Raw genomic sequence first — 12,378 nt, forward strand, 5'->3', positions numbered from 1 at the left:
ATTCAGCATGACCCACAATGCATTGCTGCAGCAGCACAACACAATCATGGCAAAATCCCAACGGTGGCTGCAAGTTTGCATTTCAGCAGCAGAGTGACAGTTACTGCTAACTGTTTTTTCCCGCGACACATTGTGTAGCATTGCTGACATAACATTATTGTCATTTCCATGTTGTAAGAAGTATTTATCAAATGCAGTAGATATATTTACATTTTCTTTTGTGTCTATTTGGGGCAACAAATGTCAGAATGGTTTGAGTTTTAACACAAGGGTTCAAAGAAAGTGCTTTCCAGAAGTTGCCTCATCTCGTCTCCTTTGTGTTTTCCTTTCTGGCAGTCCAACACGTCTTTTAACCGTGACGTGGTGAAGGCCGGCACTGGCAGACGTTTCCTCGGCGGTCTCCTTGACGACACGTCCTACTGCTACACTCTAGAGGTGTCTTTCTACAGCTACATGACCTCTGGCAGCACGGTCCCCGTGGCCTACACCGAGGAGACATGTATCCTTGGCTGAGTCTTTCCTCTTTATGTTCGGGTCGACAGCAACCGTAACGCCCCTTTTGTGTCTGGTAATTAGGTGGCCGTTGTGTCGTCAAAATGACAATGTAGAGGCTTTGTGTGCGAGTTTGCATCAGGTCGTGCGCACTCACTACAAAAGCCACGTTGCTCTTTTGTCGCCTCTCGTCGTGACAGGTACGCCGAGTTAAAACGAGGACGCGATAGCCTCGTCTATTGATTCCGGCAGGCCCGTGTGTAGTCAGGCTCGGGTGACGCTTTGATTGCGCTAAACAAAAGAACAACGAGGCAAACAAGGTTCCCGTCGAACGCGATCGTTGGAACGCACAAACGCACATCGCGGCCGCTCAAGGTCGCTTGTGTCTTAATGGGCGCTGATAAGAGGAGGAAGTTTTCCCTTCGGCCGACCTTCTCCAGACTGGAGGGCTCCCGAGAGCGGGGGGACGGCGCCGAGATCTCGGCGAGGGTTTTAGAGAGGTGATAAGGAGTCTTACGTGTGATGTGCTTAAGTGTTCCTGCAGATGGAAGGGAGGTTGGAGGTTGATGTAGCCGTAGTGCCCTCTAGTGCCACGGCTCGTGCCACCACAGGGAAGCTTGAGTGCAGAAAGGAACATTGGCGGCTTAATTAACACTGCAGCAAGATGTGCGTTGTTGTGCTTTGCAGTGGCTTCATCATATTGAGAGCCGGGTGTCATATCTTCTAAATCGTGTTTAATTATGAGACACATTCTAGCTAATATTGGAGTTAAAGTCACTTCTTAATTGCTGCATGTCTGTCTTTTCACTGTATTCGCAATAACGTGGCAAACAGCTGTAAGAATCATATTGACAAAAAAAATTACGATTTGATAATGAGGAATGAGGAAAAACACTAGGGCAGGGCCATAATGGATTTTTCAAACAAATAGATGGACCAGGTCATTCCTAAATGAGGTTGGAAGTGTGCATGTAAAATATATGGGAAAATAACAATAAATAATAATAATTTATAATAATGATGATGATAATGATAATCATTATAATAATAATAATGAAAATAATGGTCTATCTGGAGCGCTTGTGTTGTCCTGAGACTTTTGGCTCGTGATTTAGGTTTTGTTCCATTTCCATGCCAGGTCAAATTGGAAGAGAAGTCCGCCCCTGGTGGGTGGACTTCCCTGATCTTTTTTTGTTTTCCAGTCAAGTGTGTTTGTGTTCATTTATGAAAAGGGGAGGGTCACAATGTGGCAAGGTCCCGTGTGGTGGGCAAGCTTCACAAGGGGAACCCGGTGCTGACTGGAGATTGGGGTCAGGCAGGTTGAAGGAGCCGACCATGTCGCTTTTTCCGCCCCAGCGCTCTGCTCGATGGAGCGTACAAATCATCAACAGAGACCTTTAGCACCTCCACCCCACCTTTCTTCACCCCCCCCGACACACACACATAAACACACACATCCTGGCACGCAATCAAAACCAACACTTAACAAATAAATAATCACCACTTATTCAACCACTTGACTGTCCTTCTCCAAAACTGGCCTCTTAACATTTCTCCTTTTTGTCCCAGCTTGTAAGCGATCCAAGTGTGTCTGCATGTTCCACTCATGTCCTCCTTTCTCCTCCAGTCTGTCCTTTCCTCTCGTCTCATCACCCAGAACATAACAGCTCGTTATATCATCTAGTCAAGCTGAGAATCCTCTTCTCCAAAACAGCAGGGACAACCTCTATCCTGTCTGCCTTCTCTTTGTCCTCTAATCATCCGCTCCCTCCACGTGTGCATGTGTCTGTGCGTGCTGCCTTCCTTCCTTCCTTCATGTGTTTCCTTTTACATTTACTTACTTGTCACACCATTAAGTAAAGCAAACCCCTCCCACCGCTAACTAAAAGAGCATTTGATCCGTTTTTTGTCGACTAAAAACGACATCACAGTGCCAAAGGGCTCAGCTTGCCAACGTCACATGACCAAACCCCCCAAAAAGATAGTGATTTGGCAAAATGGCCGACCTATTTTTGTGCAATGTTAATGTTACAGTGGTTTGCGATAATAAATACCATTTGTGTCATTTCTGATGAACACTTAGGCCCGCTACACTACTGCATTTTATCGTCGGTCACGATGAGGAGAAAAGTGAGGCGCTACTTGGTGTGAAAAGTTTGAGAAACACCGCTTTAGGAAATTAATGCTGTGAATGATTGCAGTTGTAAGCGCGCGAGACCTTGTTGTTGGCTCGTTCGTGCATCATGCGGAGATCTTTGACTTTGAAGACTTGGCTAAACTTGAAAGTACGTTTACGCCGGTACTCCTCCGTGAAAAGATTTTAATCGTGTTGTCCTCACCAGGGACTGTGTGTGTTTGCCTCTGGATCCGCAGAAACACACACTCATTGTCAGCTGACAGTCAGCCGTGCACCACACAACAGTGGGAAGCCATGAAATAGCAGAGCTGCCACTGGAACGCACTACGCATCAGTGCACCTGACACCCAGCGGAGGGGCTGTGACAGGTATGCAAATGATATAGCTTGGAGGCAAATATGCTTCGCTTCCTCACATCACACACATCATCTCGCGCCAGCGGGTGCGCGGCCTCACACGTGCTCCAGCAGAGGCGCACAGCTGATTGCACAGGTATTGTCAAAAGAAAGCACTGGTTTGTTTGGATGTGAGCGTTGGCAATCATGCACAAAATCGTGCTAATGTCCGCTCGCTCGTCGTGGTCGGACATGATGACGTGGAGAGGAAAGGTCGCGGGGACCTGCTCGCTAACTAAAAGAGGAGTCCGTGAGCCGAAAGTGGCAGTTAATGTGTGATCGGTGACAAAGTGCCAAGATGAGACCGGTGTCATTGTCACCTATGACTGCTGGAAGCAAAAAATAAATAAAAAATCCGCATAGTATTGAGCCAAATCCTTTACTCCAAAAGAAAGTAGTCTAAAATGTATTTCAGTTCAAAAGCTGACAAAATACTATTGATTACAGTTGTGCTTTGGAATATGAATTGAATTCTTTTTGTGATATTGCTCATAATTCAAAACACTCGTATTGCAAGTGACCTTTACCCATTGAAATGAATTTGAATGGCATTAAATGCCGACCTCCACTTAAAATGTGGACAATGTTCTTGTTCGTACAATATAAAATTGTCCTGAAACGTAAAATAATTTTTCATGCATCTGTCTCCATGCTCCATTTGTGTTCCACAGTCTTAGCAATGTTGATACAGTTTGTTAGCCCGGCATTTTGCAATTTTTATTAGTATTGAGATAAGCAACCTTAAAAGAAAGCTCTGTGGTTGTTTAATATATATAAAATATAACTCATTTCATTTTATGTTCAGTTTGACAGTAACTGCGAGTGGCAGTTGACAACTTGAAGCCTCTTTTTCAAGAATTGTTGCCTACCTGTCAAAATGCTGCTTGTAGTGAAAAGAGTTGAGTTCACAGCCACCATGCAATGTTCGTCTCTCAAATTTCAACTCATAAGTCAAAGCAAAAAAAGAATAAAATCGGAGCAAAAGGCTGAAAAAAAAAAAAACACACTAAATAATTTCCCCAAGTTAACTTGGATAGTGCTGGTGCTGATTAACAGAAAAAAAATGCCTGGCCACAGTTTTTCTGCCAACACAATTTGTATAATTATAATCAGGACTGAACTCTGCATGAGCAAAACAAAACTGCATAACAAAAATTGTTGAATTAGCTCAAGATAATGACTGAAGAAAACACATCATACTTGTATCTCTCTAGTTTTTTTTTTTTTATACATCATGCAATTTATGGAGGTCAAAAAAAGTAACCAAAGTATGATAAGAAAATAACATTACCTGTTTTCACATCAGGAAAAAAATAATAATAATACAAGTGTTATGTGGATACTAAATACTAGAATTGAAGTATTTTCTGTGTTAAAATTCAAAAATTGTCTTTCAGTAATCCTGTGAGGACAAATTAAGTTGTCTCTTTTGTTAGCTATAAATAGTTCATCATTTATCATTGTCTCATTCATGGGCATTACTTTCGCATGTGGGAAACAGGTGTTAGGCCTTGCCAGAGGTCTTCGCTGCACTGATTGTCTTTTCCCCCCTTAGTTTTAACTTTCCATTCAAGTGTGATATTCAGAAGGAACTCTGAATGCAAAACACAAACACACACTTACACACACACCCGTGTTCTTAGCCTGAGAGTCCCCTGAGCTGCCATTACTTGGGTGCCCCCTAGCGGCCTTATACCGATGGTTCGTTGTGTCTGTTTGAGATGTTGGTATCCCATTTTCATCTAATGTTGACATTTTGTGAAAATATTCTGTTATTTTTAATCGAATGTACAGCACATGTTCCAAAAAATCTGGGACAGGTGCATGTTTACCACTATGTTGAATCACCTTTCCTTGAAACAACACTTAATAAGCAGAACTGAGGGCACTCATTATTATTTTGTAAGATGGTTTAACCCTACTTCACACACGCTGCAGATAATTTGATTTAAAAATAAATAACAAAAAACTCACCTAGTTGCTGGTTTGTGGTTAGGCCTAAGCAAAGTCCCAGTGTAGCTTTGGCGCCATCTTGTGGCATTGAAAGGCAATCACAGTATGGTATAAACCTGTTTGAGAGGGGATCCCTTTCAAATTGATGTAAATTTTCACTTCAGTCCCTATGAATAGCAGGCGTTGACTGTTTACACCTGAAACTTTGATCGCCGTTCAAGGTCTTGGTCTCAAGTTTGCTCTTTTCACCTCCTCGATGTCTTTGAGTCTGGTAAATTGCTAATTGAGGACAAAAGTGGCCTTTTCTGTATCGCTGTTGCTGACTAGCCTCTTAATTAGTCATTGATAATTAGTTGTCTTTTGTGTCACTGCAGTGACAGCAACTGTCAGTGGGCTTCATTGATGGCTCCGATGTCCCCTCCCTTGTCTCCGTTTAAATCCCGTCCGACCAGGACAGCGTTCTGCTTGTTCCTTATCCATCGAACCACGGGGGGCCTTGTCGTCCACCCGTCACCTTGTCTGTCTTTCTGCCAGGACCGGGCACCGGAGACATGATGGCGAAAGCCGCTAAATGCCGTGCTGACAGTAAATAGCCGCGGTAAACAAGTCGTGACGTCCCCGGCGCTCTCGTCTGGCTCATCAGCACACAGGCTGGCACATGTCCTTGAGCCGTGACAATGACCCGCCATCGATTAAACACGACGCCCAAGAATACACCTCTGCGGCAGGCGCCCTCCTCACCGATCACAACATTAGGTACACCTGCACATTTTAATGAGATCTGATACAAGGGCAGCATCCAAAGTTCCACTTTTATAATTGTTATTGTTATCAAATTTTTTTTGCTTCAATTGACTGGAGATTGTGCTGCTCCTTCTGGTGTGTAGGCTTTGTCCACCAGGGGGCAGTAAATTCAGGATCACCTGGGGTCTTGGATCATAAAGAGATAACTAATCAGTGATGTTGTTGTTTAATTGATTAATTCCAAATGTTACTGTTGTTCAGGAATAACAAAAATTGACCATTTTTTATTTTTTCACCCACTTACGTTGTGGGGCACACACCATTGCTTTGTAATTCAGAACCTGAGGTGTCCCGCACTCTTGCACACAGTGAAGGCATCCTCCTAATCTCCAATTATTCATCCTCTCCTATAATTTCCACCTCACACTCACACATATAAAGGAGGAAGTTCTCCTTCATAGGCTGACCGTCCATCACGACACCTTCTGTAATGGACGGCGAGCCGTGACAAGCCAAGCTGAGTGGCCATCTGCTCACGGTGGGGTCCGAGAGATATTTTTGTCGCTGAGCTAGCCTGGCGAAAAAAAGTTGGGACTGACGCCCAGTTCTGCTGATAGGAAAAATATGTGTGGAAAGGTGTTAGCGGGGGAGGGTGCAGTAAAAACTTTTGGGAGGTCAGGATGAACACCGAGGATAGGAGATGAATAATGTTTCTATTCTCTTCTGTACAAGATAGTCTACAAAGTAGACCAGCAGCAGTTTATATAAGTTTATATAAATTAATTCTTTTTTAGATGGATGGACGCATTGATGGATATTAGACATTAGAAAGTCAACCTTGTCCAACGTGCGTCATGTCACACCCCTGGCTCACGTCGGCGGCGTAAACATCTTTGACCGTGCAAGTCATTGTGTTCAAACAAATGTAAAAGTGACCATCTGAAAATCCATATCGGTATGCCAGCTGTTTCCATCAAATACATCGCAGACAGACAGACGATGCGACAGATGTCACCAACAAGGTAATGGCGGGGAAAAGGAGACAAACGATCTCGCCGCATAGCTTCGTCATGTAGCGGTGCGATGAAGGATGGACATAACCAAACATCAGTGACCCGCAAGATAAACTAGCCTGTGTTTTATATTTGTCTGGGGTCCACGTGCCATGTGTAAGGATGATGGGGAGGTTAGATAAAGAAGGCAGCCTTGCCTCAGGTGAAATGTGCAGCGTGTTGCGGATATTGTCTATCTGCGTTCTCCGCATCGTTTCGGTCTGCGTGATTGGAGACACGATTGTCTTTGTGTGCTTCGCTACTTCTTCATTATCTCAACCTGATTGCCATCATTACTCGGCCCACAAGCCTAATGATCCCAGACTGAGCAACAACACTCCTTGGCCCTTAGCCTTTTTTAAAAAAAAAAAAAAAGCAAAGCAGTTATTGATGTTTTTTTTTTTTCTTCTTCCTAATGTATTGAGGGACGGTGATGTGAGCGCTCACCCATGAATTCAAAGTAGGTCTTCCCATATAAGTAATTGCTTATGTTTGATTCATGGCGCCATCATATAGTTAGGTTTTGCGTCGCTTAATCCTGGATGAGCTACGTTGTTCCTTGAGGATTTATGCTGCTCCCTCGTTATTGATTGGAAATCACAATGTATTGGGAACAGCAAAGGTTTCAGGCGGGGTGTCTAAAATCTATGCAGAGATGCTCTGCTTTGAATTTCTAATACTGACGAACATACTTAATGACCTGATAATTGTTGCGCCGCAGTCTACTAATATCTTTTTAAAGATCAGTGTCATACCGTATCGTCAAAGCATTGATACAAAGAAGTCGATGATGATTGTGGTCCGTTGTAGAGTTTTTATAAACAGATTAAAATTTTTCATGTGAAGACCCAAAAAAGGCCTTTAACTGTGATGTCGTCAGACATGAGGCTGGGTATGAATGTGGCTCGGACCTTCCTGGATTACTACAAACTCAATAACCTCATCACTGACAATGTGCCAAGTCACCTTCAAAGGTAAAGTTAGTATATTCCGATGGAAAATAAAATTTAAAAAATGTTCCTTCCATCTTGCATGTACTACAATGTTGTGTTTTTTAGCAGATGCAGTCACTCATAAGGTTTTTGCTTACAGTTCTGAAGTGGCGTCTAAGTCAGACGGTGACGTGGTGGACAGAGAGAAAGAGAGAAGGCAGCATGTCAGACACTAAATGGACACAGACAGGAGGAGCCTTCACTCTTCATCACTTTGAAGATCGACATCTTTATGCCTCAGAGCATAAATGGACTAAAAATATCACAATTCCCTCAAAATTATTTACTACAAAATGTTTATGTATGATTACATGTGAATGCAAGCAAGCCTACTACAGCTATTTAAATATGCAATGGGGTTTTTTTTTGTCTTAATATTATACATGTTTTCTCATTGCAATAATTCCAGCATTTGTATAAAAGAAACATTAATGAGCGTTTGTAAAACAATGCAAAACAATGTATTGTGTACATAGTAAAAGGCTGTGTACAATAACTCCTTATATATTGCTCAAAGATGAATGTTCCATATTTTTAGTCCTATTCAAACTTGAGGATAAGGCATCCCCTATTTTAAGAGAAGGGAACCCTGATCCATGTTTTGTGTTCTGCCTTTCTCCAACACACTTGATTCAAATGATCAGCAAGCTCATCAGTAAGCTCTGTAGAAACCTCAAACGATCTTTAAACAAACTAATGCAAAATGTATTTATTTTGTTGAACATCTACGACGGAAAGTCGACCAGCTGCCCCAGGACAATGCAACTATGCAACATAGTAAAATAGTGTTTACCTTTGTTTTAAAGACTACGTAAATTATTAATATAACTGAATCATTTTAAGTATAAATAAAAGTACAGTACATATAAGTACTGTAGATAATTTTCATTTGACTATTAAAATAATGTCAATACTGACAAATGAGTGAACGTTTCCAAACAGTCTGTAATAGTGTTAGCTTGTGAGTGAACGATCCGTTCAAATGAGCGAATTCTTTCAGTGAACGAGAGTGAACGAATCACTCGGGGGGTTCCGTCCATATGACTTCAACCACTAGGTGTCGGTAATGCGGATTGCGTTCGCGAACGAGTCAACGAGTAAACTGCCTTCCTTCCCCCGTGCATCAACGGATCAGTCATCGGACATGTTGCGTCTCCCTCCTGGCGTGAAATATGTAAACCAGAATGTCGATTTACGATTTGCCAAGGAAAGAAAACCACTTCTTTTATGCGCGTTTTCTCCAAGCTAACGGCTAACTTTATTGCATGAAGGGATGCGCCGTTATGCAACAACGGGGAGATTATGCTTCTCTTTGGGTAATCTTGATTTTATAACACTTATAGTAGTTTCTAAATAACGTGTATGCATATCAAAAGTCAAAGTCAGCTTTATTGTCAATCTCTCCACATGTCACAACACACAAAGAGACCGAAATTACGTTTTTCTCTATCCCATGGTGACGAGACACATAACACGATAGACATACAAGTACGCGACACAATATAAAAACAAGAAGGCAGAAATTCAAACAATCAATAGTAAGAGTGATGAATAAATAATAAATAAACAGATAACACAATATATATATTCGCCTAAATATTGTTATCCAATGTATCTACTGCAATTTCACATTAGATTGCTGGTTTGAAATGTACTTTTATTATTATTATTTTAATAAACATTAAAAATCTGTTCAAACTCGTCTGGTGTTTTATTCCTTGTGTTTATTTTTTTGGCATGAATAAATATCTGACATTTGGCTAACTGCTTTATATGACAATATGTATATGTGTTTTACGTTGTGCAATATGTTATGTATATGTACAATTTGGTTTTGTCTGATAATAGATATTAAATAAAGAAAACCAACTGGCTAATTGATTTGTTTTAATTGAGAGAAAAAAAAACATCAGCAAAAGCATTTCACTAACTGACCAGGAGATGGCGACAGCGCGGCATCTGAAGACCATGGATCGTTCTGCTATGCCGGTTTAAAAAAAAAAAAAAATGTAATTAGCTAGGGGTCAAAGGTCAAAGTTTACGGTTCAAAGTTCACCCAGGGGTCAAAGGTCGGTTCAAAGTTCACGGGGTCATGTGCACATTTTCGATTTTTGAAAGTTCAGTTTTCAAAGGTCACCCAGGGGTCACCACGGGGTCACCACGGGGTCACCGCGGGTCACCGCGGGTCACCACGGGTTCAAAGTTCAGGGTTCACTTTTTTTTTTTTTTTTTTTTTTTTTTTAGGTTAACCTTTATTTAACCCAGTGCTTCTCAATTATTTTCTGTTACGCCCCCCCCTAGCAAGAAGAAAACTATTCGCGCCCCCCCTCCCCACCGTGACTATCCTAACTTGTCTTGTAAGTCGTAAAATGTTGCACTGTCGCAAACGTGACAGAAGTAACAATGAGAGCGCCACTGCCCCCTGCTGTAGTAAACGCGCAATTACACTTTATTCTAGTACTGCCAAAAAAAAAGCCTGTTCCCCAGGGTCACACGCGCCCCCCCAGGAATAGGGGCGCGCCCCACTATTTGAGAAGCACTGACCTAATAACAGGCCAGTTCATTAGGGAAAAATCATGGCCAAAGCTTAACTGAAAGTGAAAAGTGCCACACCCGCCCTCACCCCCACTTTCTGATTGGGTGTTTGATCTGTGACGTCACACGGACACTCCTTTAGGTACACCGCCATTTTCAGGTGTACCTAATAACAGGCCACTTCATTAGGGAAAAATCATGGCCAAATCTGAACTGAAAGTAAAAAGTGCCACACCCCCACCTCCTGATTGAAGGATCTGTGACGTCACACGGACACTCTATTAGGTACACCACCATTTTCATAACTTTATGCATTTTTTGTACGTGTCAAGAATGTGGATTTGACTACTTGCTCTTTATTTTGGGGGACACCAACACATATTGCACAACGTAAAACACATATACATATTGTCATATAAAGCAGTTAGCCAAATGTCAGATTTTTATTCATGCCAAAAAAATAAACACAAGGAATAAAACACCAGACGAGTTTGAACAGGTTATTAACGTTTATTAAAATAATAATAATAAAAGTAAATTTCAAACCAGCAATCTAATGTGAAATTGCAGTAGATACATTGGATAACAATATTTAGGCGAATATATGCATACACGTTATTTAGAAACTACTATAAGTGTTATAAAATCAAGATTACCCAAAGAGAAGCATAATCTCCCCGTTGTTGCATAACGGCGCATCCCTTCATGCAATAAAGTTAGCCGTTAGCTTGGAGAAAACGCGCATAAAAGAAGTGGTTTTCTTTCCTTGGCAAATCGTAAATTGACATTCTGGTTTACATAGTTCACGCCAGGAGGGAGACGCAACACGTCCGATGACTGATCCGTTGATGCACGGGGGGAAGGAAGGCAGTTTACTCGTTGACTCGTTCGCGAACGGGAAAGTCAGGATTCGTTCCCTCACTGGTCTGTTCTCGCGATGAACTGGAAATGCAAATCACTAACTCGGTCACTCACACATACGTTCAGTTGGGGAACAGGAAATGCAATTCATGACTAGTTCGTGTACCGGAAGGTACGTCATTTTCTTCCTCGTTTTGCTTTACGGCGAGGTGGCACCAGCTTCAATGGGCATTACCGACACCTACTGGTTGAAGTCATATGAACTGAAAAAAGAACGAAGCACTTTAGGGAGTGATTCGTTCACTCTCGTGAATTTTAAAAAAATAATCCTTCCATCTTGCATGTACTACAATGTTGTGTTTTTTAGCAGATGCAGTCACTCATAAGGTTTTTGCTTACAGTTCTGAAGTGGCGTCTAAGTCAGACGGTGACGTGGTGGACAGAGAGAAAGAGAGAAGCCAGCATGTCAGACACTAAATGGACACAGACAGGAGGAGCCTTCACTCTTCATCACTTTGAAGATCAACATCTTTATGCCTCAGAGCATAAATGGACTAAAAATGTCACAATTCCCTCAAAATTATTTATTACTACAAAATGTTTATGTATGATTACATGTGAATGCAAGCAAGCCTACTACAGCTATTTAAATATGCAATGGGGTTTTTTTTGTCTTAATATTATACATGTTTTCTCATTGCAATAATTCCAGCATTTGTATAAAAGAAACATTAATGAGCGTTTGTAAAACAATGCAAAACAATGTATTGTGTACATAGTAAAAGGCTGTGTACAATAACTCCTTATATATTGCTCAAAGATGAGTTTTCCATATTTTTAGTCATATTCAAACTTGAGGATAAGGCATCCCCTATTTTAAGAGAAGGGAACCCTGATCCATGTTTTGTGTTCTGCCTTTCTCCAACACACTTGATTCAAATGATCAGCAAGCTCATCAGTAAACTCTGTAGTAACCTCAAACGATCTTTAAACAAACTAATGCATAATGTATTTATTTTGTTGAACATCTACGACGGAAAGTCGACCAGCTGCCCCAGGACAATGCAACTATGCAACATAGTGAAATAGTGTTTACCTTTGTTTTAAAGACTACGTAAATTATTAATATAACTGAATCATTTTAAGTATAAATAAAAGTACAGTACATATAAGTACTGTAGATAATTTTCATTTGACTATTAAAATAATGTCAATAC

At 41.4% G+C, this 12,378-nt stretch overlaps 1 protein-coding gene across 1 annotated transcript in view; it reads left to right on the plus strand.

Annotated features, from left to right (window-relative positions):
* The window catches only part of agbl4 (AGBL carboxypeptidase 4), a 162,447-nt gene extending 152,984 nt beyond the window's left edge, over window positions 1–9,463 (plus strand). The window contains exons 11-13 of the mRNA XM_061297509.1: window positions 337–499; window positions 7,654–7,747; window positions 7,866–9,463. Of these exons, the coding sequence (XP_061153493.1) occupies window positions 337–499; window positions 7,654–7,747; window positions 7,866–7,941 (333 nt within the window). The 3' untranslated portion in view covers window positions 7,942–9,463. The remainder of the gene's footprint in view (window positions 1–336; window positions 500–7,653; window positions 7,748–7,865) is intronic.
* The last annotated feature ends 2,915 nt before the right edge of the window (window positions 9,464–12,378 follow it).

The sequence above is a fragment of the Syngnathus typhle genome, linkage group LG14 (genome assembly GCF_033458585.1).
Source record: "Syngnathus typhle isolate RoL2023-S1 ecotype Sweden linkage group LG14, RoL_Styp_1.0, whole genome shotgun sequence".
Lineage (NCBI taxonomy): Eukaryota > Metazoa > Chordata > Actinopteri > Syngnathiformes > Syngnathidae > Syngnathus > Syngnathus typhle.